We start from the raw sequence: 27,256 nt of genomic DNA, 5'->3' as shown, positions 1-27,256 counted from the left end.
ATCTTCTTTTTCTCTAAACGGCCCCCTTTTGGGGGCTCTCTCTTTTCTCTTTGTGCGGCTTTCTTGTTGTTTCTCCCAAGCGAAATCTTTTTTTTTTCTCTCTCTCTCTTGGTTTCATGCTCTATTTTCCCTCTTTCCATATGGAGGACCCTTGGGCCAAAACCATCAAATTCTTTATAGCATTGTCTATTTATAAAACTTTTTTCCTATTTTCTCTTGAACTAGGAATATATTACCTCTTTAACAAAGAATAGACTTTCCTTCTACATCAAGAAATAATTTTTTCTTCTTTAAACTAGGAAACCTAATTGACTTTTCAAGTCACAATTGGAATTTGAGGCAATTTTCCAACAATACATTTATTGACATGCTTGACAATCAAGTCTTTAAAGAAAAATAACTAAAGCTCGTAATATGAATTCTGGCCAAGAGAGAGAGAGAACAAAAACTGAAAATTAAACTAAATATCATCTCAAGTTATCAAGGAGGATCTATAAAAACTTATATATATAAATTGCATGATGATCTACATCAACCATGATGGACAATACTCAGAAGTAGTTGGTCAAAATATCATATGCCACGCCCCATAGAAAAGTGTAAAAAAAGGTTGTGATATTGGTCAAGTTTGGCCTTTTCAGCAGTACTCGTATATGCCTTCTCCAAGTCGAATTCCCTTTGCTTTTCATCAGCTACAGAGCACAGTTTACGAACTCTCTCGATTTCCTTCTCCAAATAAGATTTTCATTCACTAAGTCCTTCAAATACTGATCTCTTTCATTATTTTGTGCTTGATTTACAGCTTCTCGAGTCTTTCTTTTTCTTGCTTCAAATGTAGCAGATGGTGCCTTCACATTCACGCTCTCCATAGCGATCACAACTGATATTACAACAAAAATAAAATATTAGCGAACATACAATAAAAACAGTGAACCATAATTACATATGTGCAAGAAAATTAAAAACTCAATACGTTAGTGAAAACCATAAAATAAATAGAAAGATATTGAAAGTATAACTCAACTGAAAAAAGTTGTGGAATTTAAAAGCTCAATGAATAATAAAGGAGTGAAAAACTTGTAAACCTTGACATGATAATATGTCTCTTTTGTGGTGGTATTTATAGAGGACCCTTGTGTTTATCCGTTTATGTAACTCTTATGTCATTACGTTTTCATTAAAAAAAAAAAAAAAAAATCCAAGATAATTAGGTTTTGGGTACGTAATATTGGACATAGATTAGTTGTAAATTTTGGGTACGGAATATTGCACAAGGATTAGTTGTTAATTTTATCTTGAAATAACCGACACATCACAGGTCCCAATCATACTATATACGGGTTTTCCTTTACAAAGTCAGATTAGGTTCTCTATAATATAAATAGCAGCCGTTTTCTTTTATTGAGAGATCAAAAGCCTCAAATAAAAAAGCTTATTAGTATTAGAATTTCTGTCCTCACTTCATATTTCAATGAAGATTAGGTCTTTCTTTTCAGTCATGATCGTTGTGGAGAAAAAAGAAGAAGAAGAAGAAGAAGAAGAAGAAGAAGAGGATGCTTGTGATGATTATGATGGTGCTGTTCTTTTTATTGACTATGGTGATGATGATGAAGGTGGTATTTACTACAATGAATCTCCCGAGGATGCTGTTGATGATGATTCTGATGATGAAAGATTAATTGTAGGCTTGAAAGTGGTGAATATTGAAGAAGGGTCATCGTTGCTTTTGGGTGGTGAGTGTGCGGTGTGTTTGGAACAGTTTCGTGTGGGGTGGCATGCTAAGCTGCCATGCTCACATATCTTTCATCGAAACTGCATTCTTCAATGGCTACGGATGAGTGATTTCTGTCCATTATGTCGTCATAAGATGGCTTAGTTTGATAGATTCTTTGTTTGTTGATCTTAATTTTACCTCAAATTTGTCTTAGTGTTAATTTCTAGTTTGTTCTGATTAAGTGTGTGATTCTTTCAAAGCACATTGAATTGAATCTGTGTGTTTACGAAATTATGTTTTGAAGTTGATTTAACTATTACAAACTCTTTTTTTTAATCTATTCATAGCTCGTAGAAATATCTCCTTCAGTGGTTTCACTTTGCATGTATGACTAGCACTAAATACTTCTAAAAGGCTGCCAAGAACTATCGAATTTATTTTGAAAAAAAGTAACTTGTGCAGCCGTGCAGGTATTACCCTCAAAATTGTGAAAGCAAATGTCAAAATTTCTAGTTGCATGAACAATAAATTTAAGACCATAAGTGTTGTTAGTGGTAGTAATCTAGTACGTCCCTTTTATGTCTAATAAGCATAAGTCAAGTATGGTACCTTGTTGGGAAAATTAAGCACCAGAAGAACCCCTGAACTCCCAAAAAATCATCCTCTGGGAGGAGGTTGGAAAGAAGGATGCCTTAAAGGTAAAGCATCATCGACACTCAATAGATCCTCCTAAAATTCGCATGCATTTAAAACCTGAATCCCAACAGATGAAATTTCATTAATAGGTGTACAGACCAGATTATATACTCAGATTGTATGCTTGGAAAAAAGAAGACCGTCCTTAATAAAAAAAGTACCACATTCCTCAAGGTCCATACCAACTCCTTTCCTAAAGGGACAGCACGTTTTATCTGTTTGTAAAATAAATACCTCATGTCCTAAAACATGTCTCATGCACTTTTTCAGGCCTGTAAATTCTTATTGTATGTCACTCTTATACATAAATAAAATCAGATCTCACACCCTCCCAAAAGATAAAAGAATCAGAAAAGAAGAGAGGGATTACGGATTTCCTAAAAGAAAACTCTGTTGGCAAACAGAAACTTAATCACTGAACACAATCCAAGAGAAAGCAATACAGAACAAGCAGCCTAAATTTTCACACAACTTAAAGAAGCGCCAAATTACATCAGCCAATATATAGCACACATGTAACATCAGGTAAAAAACTTCAAATTTCCTCTAAATTTCCCTTACTCCTAAAAAGAAAATGTAACATCAAAAATTAATATATCACTGCTTTTGCTCAATTAATATAACACATAGTTGTGCCAGGAGCCATAGATTCCATGAGCATAGATGCCATGACATAGCATATTAGGAATTAAGCATTTCTGCAATGTCTAATGTCTATGAATCTATTACCAAACTACTTATCCAATAAATAAAAAAGAATCTATCACCAAACTAAAATGTAAAGTCAGGGTAAAAGATGATGGAAAAAGAATGAAAAAGTATACTTAACACTGACAAACACAGGAGAATATTCAGCACCAAAACACAGTACATTGTAACACTAAAACAATCCAGCCGTCACTTAGCAATAAAAGATGGTACACTTACTTGGTCCATTGAGTGATGATGTTTTGAAGAACTCCCAGAGATTAAGATACACAATTCCATAAATGATCTAAGCCTGTCATCATAAGAAAAAGTTTCAATCATCAATCTCAGAATTTATCTAAAAGAAGGACAGATCCAATATAGTCTTTCTTTAATGCAAACAAATTTGATGGCTTAAATCTCATCTTATATAATCTGATAATATTCAACATTTGTATTAAAATTCAGGAACAGAAAAAAAAAAAAAATCCATTTCTCCACATCATAATGAGAAGCTTTTAACAATTTGAATCTAAAATATCAGAAAGGGGATTGTTTGGTTCTTCTTTTTTTCTTAAAAAGAGATAATTTATCTAATTGTTAAGTTCTAAAATATTATTAGATCACATTCAAATCTTACGGTGACTATATTTAAGAGTAATGTGTATTAATTTATAAATATTTGTTGAAGATTCTATAATTACGTAGGTTAAATACTAATTACTATTTTAAATATTTATAATCCACTTAATAATATAAAATTTACAAAAAAAAAAAAAAAAAACCCAGTACTTTATTTCTTGAAAGTAAAGTACCATACAAAAAGAAAAAGAAAAGAAAAAAGATAAATATAACCTCAAATCGGTAAAGTGTAAAATTTCAACCACAGGTAGACAAATTAAATTTCGACCAAATCACATGTGAGTAAATTATAATTTACCCTATTTTAAATTTGAATTTATTAAAAAATGTATATAATTCTCAATCTCATTCCAAATTATATTAAATTTTAGCAAATTAATCTCAAATTTGTTTTAAATATATTTATTAATGAATCCAAATTCATTTCAAACTCAACTTTTTGTTTATTTTATTTTTCTTAAAAAGAGATAACTTATCAAATTGTTATTGTAGGGGGGCGGTTTTGGGGCTCAGGCCCAACAGGCGGGTGGTTCTGGCCCAAAAGTCCCTTAACAATGAATTTGTAGAGAGTAGGTTACAGAACTAGGTCTTTGACAGGGGAAACGTGATTGTGACCAAGCCATGCAACCAGTTGGACGTAAAGACATTCCTTCAAACTTTTGGAGGAACGGTTCCTGGGGCTGTTTCTTCTACTTCTACCTCCTTTCTCCTTTTCTATCTTTTTCTTCTTTCTGCTTGCGATCCTCTTTCCATGGGGATCTTCTTCTCTTATATAGCATCCTTCCTAAGATCATAACCCTACACTTGTCAACCATCTGACCCTCCACTTGAGTGCCTGTCCCATAGGTCATCCTTCCTCTTTTCTGTGAGTTGCACTGGCCAAGATGATTCTGCGTTCCTGTCCCTTCCACATTAATGCGGCTGGAAAAGTAGTTCCTTGGCATTTAATGCAGCAGTTGTGGTTGCCCCCCTTCCTGAACGTCACGCACTATTCCTTCGTATTGGGTGACCTTTCGCTAGGTATGGAGTGCAAATTTGACTCTTACTTGGCGAGTCCGAAGAGGTACTCCTCCTCGGACGCCCCTAAGCAGGCCCGGCCCATCATGGTTAGGATGGGATATCCTACGCCCATGCCTTTTCTTCTTATCGTGGCTGGGCTTGGTACATGAACTACGGCCCAACATCAGCTGACAGATTTTACCCCCCACAGTTATGCTCAAAAATACTTTTAGGTCATATTTGAATCTTACAGTGACTATATTTAAGATTAATATGTATTAATCTATAAATATTTTTTGAAGATTCTATAATTATCTAGGCTAAATACTAATTACTATCTTAAATATTTTCAATCCACTTAATAAAATAAAATTTACAAAAGAAAAAAAGTGAAAAAAAAAAGTTTTGCCCAGTACTTGATTTCTTGAAAGTAATGTACCAAAAAAAAAAAAAAGACATAACCTAAAATGGGTAAAGAGTCAAATTTCAAATCACATGTAGGTAACTTAAATTTCAATCAAATAATAGGTGAGTAAACTGTAATTTACTCTATTTTAAATTTGAATTTATTAAAAAAAATATAAATCTCAATCTCGTTCCAAATTATGTTAAATTTTAGCATTTTAATCTCAAATTTGTTTCAAATATATTTATTAATGAATCCAAGCTCATTTCAAACTCAACTTTATATTTATTTTATTTTTCTTAAAAAAAGATAAATTATCGAATTGTTAAGTTACTTTTAATGCTGCTCTTAAAATAAAATCCATTTCTGCAATGTCTAATGTCTATGAATCTATCACCAAACTACTTATCCAATAAATAAAAAAGAATCTATCACCAAACTAAAATGTAAAATCAGGGTAAAAGATGATGGAAAAAGAATGAAAAAGTATACTTAACACTGACAAACACAGGAGAATATTCAGCACTAAAACACAGTACATTGTAACACTTAAACAATCCAGCCGTCACTTAGCAATAAAAGATGGTACACTTACTTGGTCCATTGAGTGATGATGTTTTGAAGAACTCCCAGAGATTAAGATACAATTCCATAAATGATCTAAGCCTGTCATCATAAGAAAAAGTTTCAATCATCAATCTCAGAATTTATCCAAAAGAAGGACAGATCCAATGTAGTCTTTCTATAATGCAAACAAATTTGATGGCTTAAATCTCATCTTATATAATCTGATAATATTCAACATTTGTATTAAAATTCCGGAACAGGAAAAAAAAAAAATCCATTTCTCCACATCATAATGAGAAGCTTTTAACAATTTGAATCTAAAATATCAGAAAGGGGATTGTTTGGTAAGGGGAAGAAAGATATCTGTAAACTGATTCTTAGTCCATTAGCTGGGGTAGGAACATCAGGTATGCAACCCTTTTGTTCTGAAGCCATAGACTTCAAACATGACATTATATAAAAATAGAGATTTGGGCCAATAAAAATCAAGTTACATATCTAATCCTTTGTCTCTCATCTGCTTAACTACAGAGACTGAGAGCTTATATGGAACAATGTAATTACAGATCAGTTTATTGTAAAGGGTGAAGCTGTGGGGGCCTGGGGGTGGAGATAGTTAATATGAAGGCACTTTGAATGCACAAATAGCCAAAACTTTTGAACAGATGTTAATGTGGAGGAGAGGCAAATGGTTAATTGCAGAAAATTTGGCCATAAAAACCTGTTACACAGGATCCAAATATCATCCTATAGAAGAGATTATATGGCTAAGAATACTTGCTACACAGGATCAAAAAAATTTCCATAAATGTGGGAAGATATGTCAGATGATTAAAGTATATGCCTAACACTTCTTTTAAATTGTTAAGTTTCACATGCATCAAGTAGATCTTGAACCTACGATGACCTTACCCTCCAACCCAATGTTGTGCAGGAAAAAAGTGCGAGCTAGAGCTCACTGGGTGTCATACCAAGCAATTATCATGAAATGTATTAATATTATCATGCCTAAACAATACTATGTTGTTTTAACATCCTTATTTTTAGCATACACTATGGCACAGGAACAGAGTTATCACATTGATTAGTGCTACATTGCTAGACAGCTTTGCACTTTAGATCAGAGAATCATCTTCGGATCAGAAACTAGTCCATCAAGATTTATTTTCAAGCGTGTCGATGGTTATTTGTAACAGATGCAATACTATCACTGAGAGCCACTCAAAAGTACAAAATAATTTGACAATCTTAAAAGTCTCCTCAAAAGCAAAACTCACTTATATGCCAGCTCTTTTAAGTCTTAGTTCCAATCCTGAACATGCTGGTCTAAAAGAGCACGTGTTAAGGAACTTATTTGAAATACATTTGGTGATCCTAAGATCAACTCTAACATCACAACGCAAACAGTACTCCACATATCATACCTGTCAAGTAAAGGTGATTATTAGTCCTGCAATGCAAATAAAATAAATCCAACATATGAAGATGCATACGCAGCATTGTAAAAAATTAATATATCCTTTATATATGAACCATGCATGCTAACTTTCATATTGATTTATAACGAAGATTGACATACTTCACAGTTGTGCCTTTTTGCCCATGATACCAACTTGCATTAAGCAAGGCTTCAGGTGGAGTGTGTACTCATAAGTTTGTTCAGCCCTGAAGCAACCCCAAAAATGAATATGCAACATACCATTAACTGAGATATTAAAACACAGATATTGCAGAAGTGAAAAGCTTCCAAAGAAAGAAGAGATACCTAGACGGTCCAGTGGAACCATATAAGTGCTTCAGTGTAAACTCATCTATTGCACTACCAAAGTCAATAATGCGCCTAATCCATTGAAGAAAAAGGCATTAAATCCGTAGTGCAACATGCTTAAGCACAACAAGCATAAAGATTCAGTTACATTATTATACATCAAATAAGCACACAGAAGCTTCTTCGAACATGAAGCATTTGAATACTCTTTTGACAAATAATGCTGTCTCAATAAATCACGGTTTTTGGTGGACAGGCAGCCAATTTTGGAAACTATACATATGGCAATGACAAACTTTACCCAAATATTATTGTCTTAATATGTTGCTGGATCAACCCAGACTACTTTTATGAGACAAGGGAGGACCATGAAATTAAATGACAAGTAAACCACTAGCATCTGAAGTTGTTAACTAATTTCATGTAAAAATCACTTGGGACCAAAATCATGGTAACTAAGACATTGCAAAACATGAAGGAATAATGCAAACTCAAAGTAGTCCTTTTTATTTATTTATTTATGTTAGAAACCTTTGCACAATCAGACACTAACCAAAGATTGCAAAGCAATGGGGTTTTTGAAATGGGAAAGAAAGCCAACCAACAAACTATTGCCAAGTCAATTTGGTTGTGAGAGATTGTGCAGAAGCTCTAGTATATGTGATAAGCTTCTTAAATGCACTAAATGAAGAGGATAGGTTGTGTGGTGAAGAGAGGGGAGGTGAGGGGGGAAGAAATATTTAATTTTCAAAATTGCCCTTGTAAACTTTCAAGAATTCAAATATGTATTAAATAATTTAAATTCATCGATCTGTTGGGAAGTCAGTAAATTAATGAATGACCACTTACATTTTAAGACAAGACAAGTATTTTGAACAGCCCAAAAAAAAAAAAAAAAAAAAAAAAAAAAGGAACACAAGATAGACGAATTAAGGCCGAAAAGCAAGGGAATGCACACAAGTCCACATATATATATATATATATATATATATATATATATATATATATATACTAGCCTCAATACACGTGCAAATGAGGTTCTTTTTTTATTTTGAATTTAATGTAATTTTTTAATTTTTATTTATCTATTATTTAATGAGATTACAAATAAAGGGATTTTTAAGAAACTAAAATTTAGAATTTGAAATAGAATAAAACTGCTAGGTTTAGTGTATGTGAGTTTTTAGAAAAAAAAAAAATATCAAAAGTGCGTGAGATATATTTAAATAAAGATTGTGCTAATTCTTAGGAAAAAAAGTTTCTGTAGTAGTTTTTTTTTTTAACTTTTTGTTAATTACAAACTTTACCTTTTTTTTTTTTTTAAGAATAAGGATTATCTAATTAGCTTAGGGGTATTTTTGACATTTTCTAAAGGCATAACTAACTTTCTAAATCTTCTTAATATATATATATATATATATATGAGAAATGCTATGTCTACAACATTTCTACAACATTTTTACAACAAATCCTAAGTGGCAAGTTGTTACTGGTTGTTTTTGTTGGGGCAAAAAAGTAATCTTAGTGTTAGTTTTAAATTTGAACCAATAACAACTAACCATCCATGATTTGTTGTAAAAATGTTGTAGACGTAGCATCTCTCTATATATATATATATATAAGAGCTCACGCACTTGTTGACATGCTCTTCTATTTTTTTGGAAACAGTTAATAATTTGCATCCATTATAATTTGAGATTACTACATTTTCCAATCACAAAAATACCAAAGGGTGTGATGAGTGTTATACGTTTTGGATGAAATAAATTTTTCATCACACCCCTAGGTATTTTTGTGATTGAAAAATGTGGTAATCTCATTATATGGATGCAAATTATTAACATTTACCAAAAAAATTGAAGAGCTTCAGAGGCTAGTTTACTTTATTATTCTTAAAAAGAGATAACTTATCGAGTTGTTAAGCTCCAAAATACTATTAGATCACATTCAAATCTTAAAGTGGCTATTTTTAAGAGTAATATGTATTAATCTATAAATATTTGTTGAAGATTCTATAATTATGTAGGCTAATTACTAATTACTATCTTAAATATTTATAATTCACTTAATAAAATAAAATTTACAAAAGAAAAAAATTTTGAATTTTTTTTTGTAACCTAGTACTTGATTTTTTGAAAGTAAAGTACCATACAAAAAAAAGATAACCTAAGGTGGGTAAATAGTCAAATTTCAAACCACATGTAGGCAACTTAAATTTCAATCAAACCACAAGTGGGTAAATTGTAATTTACTCTATTTTAATTTTGAATTTATTAAAAAAATATAAATCTCAATCTTGTTCCAAATTATGTTAAATTTTAGCAATTTAATCTCAAATTTGTTTCACATATATTTATTAATGAATCCAAACTCATTTCAAACCCAAATTTTTATTTATTTTATTTTTCTTAAAAAGAGATATCTTATCGAATTGTTAACTTCTAAAATACTATTAGCCCATATTCAAATCTTACAGTGACTATATTTAAGAGTAATATTTATTAATCTATAAATATTTGTTAAGGATTCTATAATTATGGAGGCTAAATACTAATTACTATCTTAAATATTTATAATCCATTAAATAAAATAAAATTTACAAAAGAAAAAAAAAAGTGAATTTTTTTTTTTTTTTTTACCCAGTACTTGATTTCTTGAAAGTAAAGTATCGTACAAAAAAAAAAAAAAAAAAAAAAAAAAAAAAAAAAAAAGGATAACCTAATGTGGGTAAAGAGTCAAATTTCAAATCACATGTAGGCAACTTAAATTTCAATCAAAACACAGGTGGGTAAATTGTAATTTACTCTATTTTAAATTTGAATTTATTAAAAAATAAATAAATCTCAATCTCATTCCAAATTATGTTAAATTTTAGCAATTTAATCTCAAATATGTTTCACATATATCTATTAATGAATCCAAACTCATTTCAAACTCAACTTCTTATTAATTTTATTTTTCTTAAAAAGAGATAATTTATCGAATTGTTAAGTTCTGAAATACTATTTTATCACATTCAAATCTTACAGTTCTATATTTAAGAGTAATATGTATTAATCTATAAATATTTGTTGAAGATTCTATAATTATGTAGGTAAAATACTAATGTGGGGCCAGGCCCAAAATAATGGGCTAGTTAAATACGGGCCCGTCCGAGAAGCATCGTGTCCGAGGAGAAGTCATAGCCAAAACATTATTCCAGCCCAACTGCGGTAAAAGAAACCTGTCCGAGGGGTAACACCTCCTCGGACACTACGAAGTCCAGACCAAGAGCTCGCCCCAACCACTGCAGCTCGTCCTCCAAGCATATAAAAAAGAATAAAACCCAAAATATCTCATGGAAAGCTGCTACCACCACATTAAATGTGTTACAACCACCCTCTTGGCCGCATTAATGAGAAAAAGACCCCTGAACAGTACTACCTTGGCCACTGCAACTCACAAGGGAGTGATAAAGGTGTCTAATAGGACAGGTGCTCAAGTGGGGGCTTAGATGATCAACAAGTGTAAGGTTCAGATAAGAATGAGAGAGCTATATAATGTAATGGAGTCCCTCAAAGAGGGGGACGGAGAATGGATTGGGCACTCAGGAAATAGAATCTTCTGCTGAATATCCATTCTTGTGTTTTTATTCCTGCAACAATATTCTCCATGCATCAGACCGACTAAGCTCACTGAGGCTAAGTTCTTTGACCCATCCTCTACAAGTATTTATTGTGTGTTGCGCCTTGGGCCAAGGCCTGATCAATAGGGTTTGGGCCAGGAAAATCGTGCAACGACAATTGGCGCCGTCTGTGGGAAGAACTAGGGCATCAGCTAGCACAACGGTCAAGTATGGCAGAACTAGACCCACACCAGGAGAATCCTCACCAGGCTAACTCCCAACAGACACAACCCGCCGAGTCCTAGAGGCAAAATAACCCCACCAACCCAGGCGACAGGGGGAATCGTGAGGGAAGTGTGCATACTATCCGGACGAGCCAGAGCCACACTCAGACAGGTAGTCACGTGTCCCGAAGGCGAAATAGTCATCAGGCCATGCAGCGAGAGATAGATGACCTGAAAAGGGAGTTACGACGTGTGCGGCGAAAACGATCTCCCTCTGACTCAGACGAGTCTTCTAATGTAGAGGATGCGAGTTACCGACGGAGGTCAAGGACCCCCCCAAGTGAAACCTTTTCCTACGAAAGGGAACCACGCCCTGTACGGAAGTATGAGAACCCATCCAGCAAGGGTTCGGGGAACGATGTTATGAAGAAGGCGCTGGACCAGGTTTCAAGGTCACCCTTCACGTATAGAATTGAAGGGGCTAAGCTGCCTCGACGCTTCAACCAACCGGCGTTCGCCATCTATAACGGCCGAACAGACCCGGTAGAGCATGTGAGCCAGTTTAACCAGAAATGGCAATCTACTCGCAAAATGAAGCCCTAATGTGCAAAATCTTCCCATCCAGCTTGGGATCAATGGCGATGAGGTGGTTCAACAGCCTGAAGATAAATTCCATAAGCTCCTACAAGCAGCTTACTCAAGCTTTCTGCTCCCGTTTTATCACAAACACTAGAGTCCCTCGACCCTTTAGTTCACTATTGTCCCTATCCATGCACGAAGGAGAGACCCTGAAAGCATACTCGGATAGATATTGGGAGGTGTATAACGACTTAGATGACAACCATGATGATGTTGCTATCAGCACGTTCAAAAGTGGCCTTCCCACCAATCATGGCTTAAGGAAATCCCTCACTGGTAAACCAGTTGCCGACGTTCATCAGTTGATGGATAGGATCGACAAGTACAAAAGGGTGGAGGAAGATCAGCTGCAAGGAAGGGGAAAGGAGAAGATCGTCCCCCCCCAAAGCAAATGACTTTAGGTCGGAACGGTATAACCCTAGCCAGCCGAGGAGGGATTTTTCGCGACAGGCTGGACAGAGCCACCCACAAACAGTGAATGCCGTGTTCAGGGAGCCGGTGCAACAGGTGCTGGAGAAAGTAAGGAACGAGCCCTATTTTAGATGGCCAGGAAAGATGGCCGGAGACCCTTCCAAACGTAACCAGGACCTGTACTGTCACTACCATCAGGACCATGGGCATAACACTGAGGATTGCAGGAATCTATGGAATCACCTAGATCAGTTGGTCCGAGAAGGGAAGTTACGTCACCTTCTGCACCCCTCGAGCGGCCATCCCGGTCAAGCAATACAAGAGTCTCGAAAGGATGTGTCCTTAAGACCCCCCACCGGAACGATACATGTCATCCTCGCTGCACCAGGAAGAATTGGGCCACCCATCCCCAGGGTACTGGCTGTTGATCGGCTCCCATCCGAGGATAGGCATAGGGAACCCAAGAGGTCAAAAAAGCGAAGCTCTTTGATACTGGGATTCTCGGACGAGGATAAGAGAGGAACTATTCAACCTCACGATGATGCCTTTGTGGTTACGTTAAGAATTGGAGGCTTCGATGTGAGAAGGGTGTAAGTAGACTCGGGAAGTGCGGTAGAGATAATGTACCCTGATCTATACAAGGGGCTGAACCTGAAGCCGGAAGATTTGGCAGCTTATGATTCCCTCCTTCTCAACTTCGAAGGGAGGATTGTTACACCAAAAGGGCAGATCTGACTACCCGTGCAGACTGGGTAGGAGGTGGTGGAGGTAAATTTTATCGTGATCGACGCCTACTCACCCTACACCGCAATAGTTGCAAGGCCATGGATCCACGCCATAGAAGCCGTATCCTCCACGCTCCACCAAAAAGTAAAATACCCATCCAGAGGACAAGTAGAAGAGATCCGAGGAGATCAGGCCGTAGCCAGGAAGTGTATGGTTGCCGCCATCTTACATTGGCCCGCTGCCGAGTCCTCTTCCCCACAGAGCTTATAGCAACCAGCCTCCTCGGCCAGGCAAGGGGATGGGCTAGCCGAGGAGATAAGGTGTGAAAGTTTAGATAAGATCGCTGTCAACAACGACCCGGAGAAGTTTTTTCAGGTCAGCTCTGAGTTGCCTTCTCAGGAAAAAGAGGAACTGGTTAGATTTCTCAGAGGAAATGTCAACGTGTTTGCATGGGACGCCTACGACGCCCCGGGAGTTGATCCTAGCCTTATTTGTCACCACCTGAACGTCAACCCCTCTTCCACTCTGAAGAAGCAGCCACCCCGACGCCCTTCAAAGGAACACGCTAGTGCCGTAAGAGACGAGGTGGCAAAACTGAAAAAAGCAGGGGCTATCAAAGAGGTCTTTTACCCCGAATGGTTGGTAAACACGGTGGTGGTAAGGAAGAAGACAGGGAAGTGGAGGGTCTGCGTGGACTTCACGGACCTGAACAAGGCGTGCCCAAAGGACCCATTCCCCCTACCCCGAATCGACAGGTTGGTGGATGCAACCGTGGGTCACCCTCGGATGAGCTTCCTGGACGCCTTCCAGGGCTATCATCAGATCCCCCTTACGCTAGAAGACCAAGAGAAGACGGCTTTCATGACGCCCAACGGAAATTATCACTATAAGGTGATGCCGTTTGGGCTGAAGAACGCAGGCTCAACCTACCAAAGGATGATGACCCGGATGTTCGAGCCACAGCTGGGCAAGATCATTGAGGTTTACATAGACGATATGGTTGTAAAGAGTAAAAGGGTGTCCGAGCACGTGAAAGACCTCGAAAAAATCTTCGCTATTTTAAGGGAACACCGGTTGCAGTTGAATGCTTCCAAATGTTCATTCGGGGTCGAGTCGGGGAGATTTTTAGGGTACATGGTAACCCACAGGGGAATAGAAGTGAGCCCCGATCAAATCAAAGCAATAAACAGCCTATAAGCTCCTCGGAACCCGAAGGAAGTGCAGAAGCTCACTGGTATGATCGTAGCGTTAAACCGGTTCATATCGCGGTCAGCGGACCGATGTCGACCTTTTTACCTCCTGATAAATAAGTGGAAAGGGTTTGAATGTTCGGAGGATTGTGTTCGGGCTTTCCAACAGCTTAAGGAATACATGTCACGACCACCCATCATGTCCAGCCTTGAGGCAGACGAGGTGTTGTTCGCGTACATCATTGTAGCTCCCCATGCTGTAAGCCTGGTATTGATACGGGACGATAATGGGGTGCAGCGACCGGTTTACTATGTGAGCAAATCACTACATGAGGCCGAGGTGCGATACCTACCTTTAGAAAAGGCAATTCTGGCGGTAATACATGCCACCCGGAAGCTCCCTCATTACTTTCAGGCGCATACGGTCATCGTTCTAACTCAGCTTCCCCTTCGAGCAGTGCTTCGAAGCGCTGACTACACAGGAAGGATCGCCATGTGGAGTGCGCTTCTGGGGGCCTTTGATATTAAATATATGCCCAGATCCTCCATCAAAGGTCAGGTCCTCGCAGACCTGGTAGCGGAGTTTGCTGAACCCTCTATAGAAACAATAACCGAGAAGAAAGGCATGGATGGAAAATCGGTTGGTGTAATTTCAGCAGGGGGGACCTTGCATTGGAAGGTCTACGTGGATGGCGCGGCCAACCAGAGTGGATCTGGAGTTGGGATAGTTTTAATATCACCGGACGGTGCCGCCATTGAAAAATCACTGAGGCTCGGATTTTCGGCTACGAACAATGAAGCCGAATACGAGGCCTTACTTCAAGGGATGACAATGGTTCAAAGATTAGGCGGAAGAGTAATAGAAGCATTCTCGGACTCCAGGTTGGTCGTCGAACAAGTGATGGGTGAACTGGAAGCCAGAGATGCTAGGATGCAAGAGTATCTAGGACAAGTCAAACGCCTGCAGACGAGTTTTGAGTCATTCAATCTGACGCACATTTCCAGAAGTGTAAACACTCATGCAGACTCGCTGGCCACTCTTGCCACGTCCTCGGCGCATAATCTGCCACGAATGATCCTTGTTGAAGATCTAGTCCAGGCAAGTCCCATCAGCAGAAACCCGGCCCAAGTCCATCAGATCAAACAGAGTCCCAGCTGGATGGACCCCATAAAGAACTTCCTCCAAAACGACATCTTACCGGAAGAAAAACTAGAGGCCGAGAAGATACGTAGAAATGCTCCTCGGTTCTGGCTATCAGAGGACCACAAACTATATCGGCGCTCCTACTCTGGACCGTACCTACTCTGCGTACATCCAGAAGAATCCGAGTCTCTACTTGAAGAGTTACACGAGGGAATTTGTGGAAGTCACACCGGAGGAAGGTCGCTGGCGCACAGGGCACTCACCCAAGGATACTGGTGGCCGAACATGCAAAGGGAGGCCCAAGAATACGCTAAAAAGTGTGATCAGTGCCAAAGATTTGCCCCGAATATCCACCAACCCGGAGGGGTTCTCAACCCACTCTCTAGCCCATGGCCGTTCGCACAATGGGGTCTTGATATTGTCGGACCTTTCCCCAAAGCTACGGGGAACAAGCGATACATGATAGTCGGAATCGATTACTTCACTAAATGGGTGGAAGCTGAACCTTTGGCCAACATTAGGGACGTGGATGCTCAGAAATTCATCTGGAAGAACATTATCACCCGCTTCGAAACTCCACGTACACTCATTTCCGACAACGGTCTTCAATTCGACAGTAAGAGCTTTAGGGAGTATTGTCGCGAGTTTGGGATCATTAACCGATATTCCACCCCCGCCTACCCCCAAGGAAATGGGCAAGTCGAGGCCGTGAACAAGGTCATAGTGAACGGGTTGAAGAAAAGACTGGATGAGGCAAATGGGAGATGGGTAGAAGAGCTCCCGCTCGTCTTATGGACTTATTGGACAACGCCGCGACGTTCAATCGGTGAGACCCCCTTTTCGATGACTTATGGGGCTGAGGCCATGCTCCCAATCGAGAACAACTTTCCCACACTGAGGTCTAACTCGTTTACCCCAAACGGTAACGACGAGTTATTGGGAAGAAATCTAGACCTAGCCGAGGAAAGAAGGGAAAAAGCAACGATTCATATGGCTTATTATCACCAGAAGCTGAGACAAGGGTATGATGCCAATGTTAAGCTGCGGCCTCTAGTTCCAAGTGATCTCGTGATAAGGAAGATTCTCGGCAGCGCAAAAAACCCCTCTTGGGGCAAGTTGGGGCCCAATTGGGAAGGACCATACCGTGTTACATCCATGGCCGGGATAGGCGCTTACTACCTAGAAGATTTGGATGAAAAAACCGTACCTCGACCATGGAATGTAAATAACCTCAGAAGATATTGTTATTAATGAAAATGGCTTAGCCCATGTTTTGATCCGTGATTATCCTCTGCCTATTGATCTATCTACAACTATTTATAGTTTTAAACAGAACCTAAGTCCTACATGGCTCCTCGGACCACAGACTTGGGGGAAATTATTACTTATGGCAACTATTCATAGTTTTAAACAGAACCTAAGTCCTGCATGGCTCCTCGGACCACAAACTTAGGGGAAATTATTACTCATGACAACTTATACAAGTTTTAAACAGAACCTAAGTCCTGCATGGATCCTCGGACCACATACTTAGGGGAAATTATTATTTATGGCAACTTTTCATAATTTTAAACAGAACCTAAGTCCTGCATGGCTCCTCGGACCACAGACTTAGGGGAAATTATTACTCATGACAACTTATACAAGTTTTAAACAGAACCTAAGTCCTGCATGGCTCCTCGGACCACAGACTTAGGGGAAATTATTACTTATGGCAACTATTCATAGTTTTAAACAGAACCTAAGTCCTGCATGGTTCCTCGGACCACAGACTTAGGGGAAATTATTACTTATGGCAACTATTCATAGTTTTAAACAGAACCTAAGTCCTGCATGGCTCCTCGGACCACAGACTTAGGGGAAATTATTACTTATGGCAACTATTCATAGTTTTAAACAGAACCTAAGTCCTGCATGACTCCTCGGACCACAGACTTAGGGGAAATTATTACTCATGACAACTTATACAAGTTTTAAACAGAACCTAAGTCCTGCATGGATCCTCGGACCACAAATTTAGGGGAAATTATTACTTATGGCAACTATTCATAGTTTTAAACAGAACCTAAGTCCTGCATGGCTCCTCGGACCACAGACTTAGGGGAAATTATTACTCATGACAATTTATACATAGTTTTAAACAGAACCTAAGTCCTGCATGGCTCCTCAGACCACAGACTTAGGGGAAATTATTACTCATGACAACTTATACAAGTTTTAAACAGAACCTAAGTCCTGCATGGATCCTCGGACCACAGACTTAGGGGAAATTATCACTTATGGTGACTATTCATAGTTTTAAACAGAACCTAAGTCCTGTATGGATCCTCGGACCACAGACTTAGGGGAAATTATTACTTATGACAATTTGGAAAACTATTGCCTAAGGCAAATCATTTTAAGGCATGCGCGCAGTCTAGCACCATGGCAACCCTCATTCAAATTCGCTGCATGACATCCTCTTCACCTTGACCGTTTGTATCATTACTAGCGTTAAATAAAGGGATGGTACCAACATGAATCCATGAAAACGAAGGAAACGTTCTATATTAATATTCCGAGATCAATACAAAAAGAGAGATCCTTACAAAAGAGCACAAAAACAGGACGACTCTCATTCAAAATAAAAATAATAATAATAAAGAGAGGAAGGAAATATAAAAATTAAAAAACCTAAAAGCTAAGCCTTGGCAGGAGGATCTTCTTTCTGCTCTGGCTGGGGAGGAGGAACCTCGATGGTGGGGTCCGTAGCAGGATCCTTCGACTTGTCAGGCACGGGGACGGCATTAGGCACCGCCAAATCCTGCTCAGAAGCTGCTTGGACGCCGTCAGGATTCTCTCGGATCTCCTGAGGGTAGAAAACGTTCTTAGGCAGTCTTAGCGCCGAATCCGCAGGAACTCCTGCAGCATCAAGGGCCTGAGCCCATGAGATGCTGCAGTAGTCCCTGCACACCTCGGGGATCTCCTCGGATAGTCTGGCCTCCGTTTCTTGGACCCCGAGCTGGCGAGCAGCATTCTTTTCAGCCTCTGTGGCCTCTTGGATCAGCTGAGCCTCCTCTCTGACCCGCCGCAGCTCATCCTCGACTTTTTGCAGAGCAGTCTTGAGATCCAGCACTGCCTGCTTCTCGGTGGCAAGGTTAATCTGGGTCGAGTATAGCTCTTTGCGCTGGTCCTCCGCTTGGGTCTCAGCACTTTTCAAACCAGCCTCTGCACTTTTGCGCCGTTTCTCCGACTCCTTGAACTTCTCCGTGAGTTCAAGGTGATCGTGCTTGAGGGACCCCAAGGCTTTCTCCATCTCCGTCCGAGACTGGGCCTCAGCCTCAGCCCGACTGCGATTATCACGACAAAATTCCTCAGCCACAAATACCTGCTGAGTAATCTGCGAACGAAACAAGATCGGTTTAGAATTTAACAAGGTTAAATAAATTAATAAAACAGTAAAATGACTACTTACCATCACAAGATCCCTTTTGAGGGATAGGAAAATCTCGGGTTGAGAGAACCGCCTATAGGCCTCCATATCCCGAGGAAGGAGTAGGGGTTGCTCCAAGGCATCAGCCACGTACCCTACTCGGCCCCGGTTGTACTCTCGGATCGACGAATTGTAGGGGATGGCAACCCCATCTAACTCCAACTTAGGGCTCCATGTACGCGGAGTAGCGCGCATCTCAGCACGGTTCTCCTCGTCCCTGCTCTCCGAGGAGTTTGCCATTTTACTCCTCTGTCCCTTTGTAGCCTTTTGCTGCTTAGCAGGTCGGGAAACCAGTTCACCCTCCTCAGGAATGTCAGCCTGCCTCTTCTTTTTGAGGTCGGAGTTAACCTTGAGGCTAGGATCAGTAGGGACCTGAGGGGCGAATGGAGGAGGGTCCTGGGTTTGTGCCTTGGCAGGCGCCTTTGAGGACTGACCCTTTCCTCGGCTGGACATCAATTCTCGCAGAGACTTTCCCATATCACCTACTTCTCTGTCCGAGGAATCGTCCGAGCAGGTTATTATGATTGGACCGCCAGCCACGGAATTGCGGTCTTGCTCTCCTTCAGGATCAGAAAGCTCAACCACGGGGTCTTGCTGAACTTCCTCCTCAAAATAAAACTCGTCTATCTCTTCCTCAAGGGAAAGACGAGATGATTCGGTTTGCCCCTCAATCGGAACAGCAACGCCAAGCTCGACTGGCGGAGGTAGTTGCTCTGCTAGATAGGGATCTCGAACGCCGGGTAGTACGACTGGTGGAAGATCACATCGAGCTAGGAACCCGGTCTTAGACACGTCAATCCTAGCCAACCTCGGACTGCCAGCCCTTATGGCGTGACTGATAGCTTGGAAAGAGCGGCTTAGAGGTTGATAGCCCAGAACCAGATGAGCCGCACGTAATTTTCCGTCCTCAGTAACGTAAATTTTCGACCTCAGAAGGTAGTTCAGCGCCGGCACATTCACAAAGTTTAGTCGAGGAGCGACGTGAACTTTATCTGCAAACGTCCAAGAGAAGTGGGATTAATTCATGAAATTCTCCAATTGTAAAGAAAGCAAGAAAAATAAGCCCCCCAATACTAAACCCTTTCCCCAAAAGGATTGGCCCTAAAGACGCCGCACCTGGGATTCCTGCCCGAGTCGGACAATGAATATCATCGAACCACTCCCCCGAAGCAATAAGGAAATCATTCTTCACGGTCTTATTGGATACTGGAAGACAAGAGATCAATCTAACAACCTCAGATCGGGATTTAAGATAATACCCTCCGCTCTTGAGGCGGTGACACTCGTACAGATAAACCACATCGTGCCAAGTAAGGCCTAGATTCATCCGCTCGTCTAAGACATCTACACAGCCTAGTATCTTGAACATATTTGGGGCACACTGATGCGGCGACAACCTATGGTTGAACAGGTATTCCCTTGTAATTCTACGCATGGGAAGTGTCATCCCTCCCTCTATGAAAGCAATCATAGGGATAACAACTTCTCCCTCGCCTCTACATGTCAATACTCCTTCAAGAGGACAGTACTGCAGCCCCACCCCCGGGGGAATGTGGTATTTTGCCCTAAAGGCCTCCATAGTGGCCGGAGTATTTACTAATTTTTTGAATCTACCCATCTGAGCTGTACTGGAAGAATGAAAATAAAGACCGAGGAGAAAAACAAAGTCCGAGGAAGAAATCGAAGCGACAAAGCGAACGGAACTTACAGATATCTTCTCAAATGACCGATGAGGTGATCGGAAAGCTCTTCTATGGAGGGTGCTTCGCAGAAACGACTATGAAGATCTGAAGGAAGGAGGTGCTCAAGGATTTCTAGGCGCTGGAGTTCTCTAGAGGTCTCTATTCTGATATGCGGATAAAAAAAGAAAAAGGGAGCCTGTCGGACGTCTTATATAGCCGGGAGGAGAGAGAAAAGATCGATCTTGCCTAAAAAGTCGAGAAATAATGATGGTCGTTCGATCCACGCCTCACCGTTGGATGAAGGGGACAAGAAGCCTCCGGAAGTAAATGGCCGCGCCTCGAAAATTGTAGCGCGTCCAAAGTAACTACCCGCACGCGCACCCCAAGCCCTCCTTACTTCCATCCTCTCACTGACATCAAAACCCCGCTTCCCTCCTCGGAAGGAGATAAAAACCGGAGTTTTGAGGGGCTATTGTGGGGCCAGGCCCAAAATAATGGGCTAGTTAAATACGGGCCCGTCCGAGAAGCATCATGTCCGAGGAGAAGTCATAGCCAAAACATTATTCCAACCCAACTGCGGTAAAAGAAACCTGTCCGAGGGGTAACACCTCCTCGGACACTACGAAGTCCAGACCAAGAGCTCGCCCCAACCACTGCAGCTCGTCCTCCAAGCATATAAAAAAAAAAATAAAACTCAAAATATCTCATGGAAAACTGCTACCACCACATTAAATGTGTCACAACCACCTTCTTGGCCGCATTAATGAGGAAAAGACCCATGAACAGTACTACCTTGGCCATTGCAACTCACAAGGGAGTGATAAAGGTGTCTGATAGGACAGGTGCTCAAGTGGGGGCTTAGATGATCAACAAGTGTAAGGTTCAGATAAGAATGAGAGAGCTATATAATGTAATGGAGTCCCTCAAAGAGGGGGACGGAGAATGGATTGGGCACTCAGGAAATAGAATCTTCTGCTGAATACCCATTCTTTTGTTTTTATTCCTGCAACAATATTCTCCATGCATCAGACCGACTAAGCTCACTGAGGCTAAGTTCTTTGACCCATCCTCTACAAGTATTTATTGTGTGTTGCGCCTTGGGCCAAGGCCTGATCAATAGGGTTTGGGCCAGGAAAATCATGCAACGACAACTAATTACTATCTTAAATATTTATAATCCACTTAACAAAATAAAATTTACAAATGAAAAAAAAAAGTGAAAAAAAAACTTTACCCAGTACTTTATTTCTTGAAAGTAAAGTATCATACCAAAAAAAAAAAAAAAAAAAAAAAAAAAAAAAAAAAAACAGGGATAATCTAAGGTGGGTAAAAAGTCAAATTTCAAACTACATGTGGGTAACTAAAATTTCAATCAAAGCACAAGTGGGTAAATTGTAATTTACTCTATTTTAAATTTAAATTTATTAAAAAAAATATAAATCTCAATCTTGTTCCAAATTATGTTAAATTTTAGCAATTTAATCTCAAATTTGTTTCACATATATTTATTAATGAATCCAAACTCATTTCAAACTTAACCTTTTTTTTTTTCTTAAAAAGAGATAACTTATCTAATTGTTAAGTTCTAAAATATTATTAGATCACATTCAAATCTTAGGGTGACTATATTTAAGAGTAATGTGTATTAATCTATAAATATTTGTTGAAGATTCTATAATTACGTAGGTTAAATACTTATTACTATTTTAAATATTTATAATCCGCTTAATAATATAAAATTTACAAGAGGCTTGGTGGTACACTACTCCCTTTACTTCATAGCTTATAAGGCAGAAAGTGGGGGGGTTTTCCTTCGATGTGGGACGCCTAGGTTGCAAAGCATGCCGAGGACGTTGCAAAGCATGCCTAGGCATGCCTTAGGTACCCACAATTATAATTTGAAATTTCTACATTTTCCAATCACAAAAATACCTAGGATGTGATGAGAATTATGCGAAAAATTTATTTCTCCCACAAATGCATAAATCTCATTACACCTTTGGGTATTTTTGTAAATGGAAAATGTAGAAATTCCGAATTATGATGAATGTAAAGCATTAACCTTTAGGAAAAAAATAACGATAATTGGAAGAGGATCTGAGCACGCACTCAATGCGTGCTCTGAGGCTAGTCTAATTATTAAATCAATTTCAATTTAGTAATATAATTATTTCAAATTAGACAAAATTAAACAATCCAAAAAGGAAGAAGAAAAACTCCTTATTGCTCTCATCCAATTGAAAAGTGACCTTAAGAAAAATAATTTCAATTTAAGCGGTTGGACTTCAATTCCATTAAAAATATGTCTAGGGAATAAATACTTTACATGGAACCTAAGTCCAAAAAAAAAAAAAAAAAAAAAAAAACCATATAGAGTAAAGAATAAAGAAGATTGTTTTGCCAATTCCCTCTATTCCCCCATTAGATTGGAAGGGGCATGAAAAAGCTTGATAGGTTATTCTTCCATATTTTCTCAAAGTGTTTTAGCACGACCTTGTCTTGCCATCTTGGTCTAGTTTGCTCCTGAGTTGGATTGGCTACCTCTTAGCTAATTGTCATAACTAAAATACTATTTCGTCTCATGACCTTGATAGGGAGAACCCTCAAAGATAACAATATGGCAGTAGTTTTCCTATGCACTTTCAAACTTTGATGGCCCATGAACATATTGCAACCTCTTCAAATTCTTACATTGAAATGAAACACCAATCCATTTTCGTTTCTTAGACTTTAAGGCTTCCATTAGGACCATGATTTTCCAGAAAATAGGAAAAATTTTCATATGTTTTAATATTGTTGTTGTCCCTATTTCCTATCATTTCTCTCGTTCCATATGCACTACATAAAGACGACATTCTATTAGACATCTTTTCAAATATAATATGATCTATAAAAAAAAATAAAAAAAATAAAAAATTGCTTCTCCTTCTGAAGACAGCAATGGAGAGGTACTCCCCAATAATAAATGAACGATTAATAAAATTTCTTAGTTTTTGTTTACTTAGTTGTGCCCCTCTTTAGTGAATTATTGTTTAAATCTATTATGGGAAAAAAGAAGAAGAAGGAACTATTAGACAATGTTGAACAACAATGAAAATACTATATTTTTCATATCAACATACAACATTGGTACACATACAATAAGCACTTGACCCTAATCGCACAAAGATTAAACTCAACTTTGAATAAAGTTAAGTAATACCCACATACTTTTTTTTTTTTTTTTTTGTTAAATAATCATGTATAAGTGAGATAGGCCCTTACACACACTTCAATCATTGAATTTTTTAGAAATGACCTGTTCAAATCTCAAGGGGTTAATTCCATTTTAAAAAGTAAACCACTTGAAAGATAAATATTCACACAAAAAATAGTCAGGGAAGGGGGGAAGGATGTTTAAATTGTTGATTTTTTTGTATAATTGGTCTTATCTGCTGTTGGATTTTTTTTTTTTTGTAAATTATTCTATCGTACTAATGTTCTTCACACATTTCAAGTCACAATTAGAGTAAAGAAATTTGACACAACATAATGACATAAAAAGTCTCAAATCCATTAATTTTTTTAAGCTTCACATTGAAGTCTAAAGGGCACCAATAAAATCAAAATTGCCTTAAAAATATAAAAGATAATAAAAAATAAATGTATAATCACGTAAGTCACTTCAAATAACATATAAGGGCAGCATAATTGGCAATCCAAATATCAAAATTAGATTAGAAGAAAAAAGATGTACTAAGATTGCCTTTTTTTTAGGCTTGAAATTTCTCAAGAAATTATAATAAAAAAATTAAAATAAAAATAAAATAAAAGATTAGAAAGGATTCTTCTATCTTGAAACCGTAGTATAAAGTTTTTGAAATACTGTCCATGGTTCCAATATGAATGAGTTTTCTAATTCTTTTCGCTTTCTTTAATAACAATATTAAAAAGCATGTAAATTATATAATCCACTTCCTGATGGGAGTAGTTGAAAGAGTTGGATACTAATTATATAGTGTCACTCTGTTTTCAGTTCTCTAGGCTGAAATCTAGGAAATAATCAAAAGCTAGGGCCAATGGCACCAAAATGAGAAGTATGGTGGTCAGTGGAGACAACATTACTGCTTGTATATAAGACTTTAGTCAAGAAAATAAGTAGCTCCCTCAGCTAGAACAATAGAATGCTTTCTGTTATTGTCACTTACAAAAGAACTCCTTCGCTATCTAATGTGTTCTCTTTTTCTAGTTCAAGCATTTTCAATATGAATAATGTCTCTTTTATATGTGTGTGTACATCAAAATGTTTTTTGTAAAACATTTGCGATATCTATAGATTAATTTTATCATCATTAATTCCATTTCAACAATGGGGTGTTTATCTAAGTTCTAAATGGGGTTATTGTTAGTTTCTCCTTCCTTTATACCCATTATCTTTCTTACAAATTGTAGTTCTTCAGTCTTTTTTTTATGTAGTAATTGAATTATATTTTTCACTTACAGCCGAAGCAAGGGAGACATGGTGAGGTTCTATGACCAATATTGACATAGACGGTTGCTGCTTTGTCCATTTGCAAAGCAATTCTCTAGAGGGGAAGATTATTTGTTGTCTCCAGTGTGTGTTTCTAGAACCTACTTAGCTTTCCATCATTTTCTATCATCAAATAGATCTGATTTTTTTTTTTTAAAGAAAAATAAATCATGAGTATTCCAACTATAATTTAAAGAAGAAATTGCAACTATAATTTTTGCCACTTCAAATCAAATTGAAGCAAACGGAGGAACACCCACATAATAATTAACATTTGCGCACATGAAAAGAAAAGAAGAGGTTTGGCAAGGTCATCATCATTTGTAAGAACAAATAAGTAAAACTTGAAAAAAAAAAATCAAGATTTACATGCTCAACGAAGGTCAATGTGAAAATCCAAGAAAAAATTCCATCAAAGCAAAACCCTATATTATAAACTCAATAAAAAATAAAAACAAACAAACAAATGGCACACTAAATCAGTATTCGTAAAATCCCAGTAAAAATATCTTACCATTTAGATGGGGTAATCCATGATTCTAAGGTTTGGACTTCGCAAACTTGAATCTCATAATAGGTTCCACACTGCAACCATCAGTTAACTTTTGTGGGGAGAAGTTTGAACTTGAAGTGTGCAGTTTTGCAATTGAGAGAAATGAGCGTGCATGGGAAGGAATGAAAAAAGGGGCGGAAAAGAAAATTTGAAAAACTGAATGAAGGGTGTGAAGTGTGAAGTAATGAGAACGTGTATTAGGAAGTTGAGTAACATTAATGTACTAAATTGACCCTGTTATTTTAAAACGTGATAAGTTTGATGCAAGGGGTATTTTGGAACCAAAAAAAAAAAAAAAAAAAAAAAAAAAGAGGGTATTTTGGAACGAAAAAAAAAATCCAAACAGAGGAAGCCCTTTAAATAGTAGAGTATATATATATATATATATATAATTCCTACAAATATGATACAGTCAATCAAATTTTTTTAAAAAAACTTATAAAAAAAAAAACACTAGCCCATCAAATTGTATAGTAGTATGTTTTGACTCTCTCCTAATAGTTGACGAGTAGAAGCTAATGTCATTTAGCAAAAAACTTTAACAAAGAAGAAAATTTCAGGTGAAAGACAATAACAGTTAGATATATTCTACAGTACATTTTGGTGATGAAATTCTTATCTCCAGTTGGACTTCCTTTTAGGCATCTCCCTGTCTCCTGATCTTCAAAGCATATGACCATGTTCTCTTCCAAACATAAAAGCATTTACAATTATCTTTTTCCAAAATAGTACTTCCAATTGAGTCATGCAAAATCACAATCTGATATAAATGGGCAACATGTCTTCCCACCTATTAGCCCAATGGACTATCCTTTTGTCTTGGATTGGGTCAATTTGGGAATTCCTATCTCGTCCCTGTCACCTCATGTTGTCCAGGCTATGGTTGGAGATGGCCCCAAGCCCACTACCTCTTGTTTTGCTTGAACAATAAAAAAAAATATAGAGTTCGATGAGGAGAGGCTAAAACAAAAACCAAAAACTGTGATCGAATTGGTTTATTTGGACCGGATTGACAAAATGCAAAACTAAACTTCGAATTCTATAAAATTTTGTCACAAGTTACGAAATTTCTAAATAACGGGTTATTATTAGATATTCGAAAGTATATATTTTTTTTCTCACATAAAGATACATCTCATCTATCATGGGAGCTCACCTCATATGAGACATGTGAGAGAGAGAGAGAGAGAGCATACTCCGGGTATCTATTGAATTCCCCTAAGTGACACACAGGGCCGGCTCAAGGCCTAGGCAAGTTAGGCCTAGGCCTAAGGCCCCACTAAAAAATAAAATTTTTCTTGAGAAAAAAGGCCCCATTTTTTATAGTTAAAGGCCCAAATTTTTATAAAATTATATATATTTTTTAAAAGTTGTACTTTTTTTTATTAGTGACGTACAAATTTTATTATTAGTTTACAAATTGTCATGTTATTAATCACAAAAAAATGTGATATAAACATTCATTAGTTAAATTGATGAAGTTCATCAATGAGAAACAATATCACATTATATTTTGAACATTTTATAGTACTTTTAATTAGCGCATTTTTCTTTTTCATTTCTATTAAGACTCTCAAAGTATGAGACAACCTTAACTCAATTGAAACTCTAAAATATTTCAA

The 27,256-nt window shown here is 37.9% G+C and overlaps 1 protein-coding gene and 1 pseudogene across 1 annotated transcript; one reads left to right on the top strand and one right to left on the bottom strand.

The window, feature by feature from the left end:
* Window positions 1-445: 445 nt before the first annotated feature.
* On the bottom strand, window positions 446-26,336 carry LOC126692502 (probable inactive protein kinase At3g63330; annotated as a pseudogene).
* Window positions 1,434-1,916, top strand: LOC126715411 (E3 ubiquitin-protein ligase BIG BROTHER-like). Its single transcript, XM_050416006.1, has one exon. It carries the CDS (start codon window positions 1,472-1,474, stop codon window positions 1,874-1,876), a length of 405 nt encoding a protein of 134 aa, XP_050271963.1. The 5' UTR covers window positions 1,434-1,471; the 3' UTR covers window positions 1,877-1,916.
* Window positions 26,337-27,256: the final 920 nt, after the last annotated feature.

The sequence above is a fragment of the Quercus robur genome, chromosome 1 (genome assembly GCF_932294415.1).
Source record: "Quercus robur chromosome 1, dhQueRobu3.1, whole genome shotgun sequence".
In the NCBI taxonomy this organism is placed as follows: domain Eukaryota; kingdom Viridiplantae; phylum Streptophyta; class Magnoliopsida; order Fagales; family Fagaceae; genus Quercus; species Quercus robur.
This window is presented reverse-complemented; position numbering and strand designations above follow the sequence as displayed.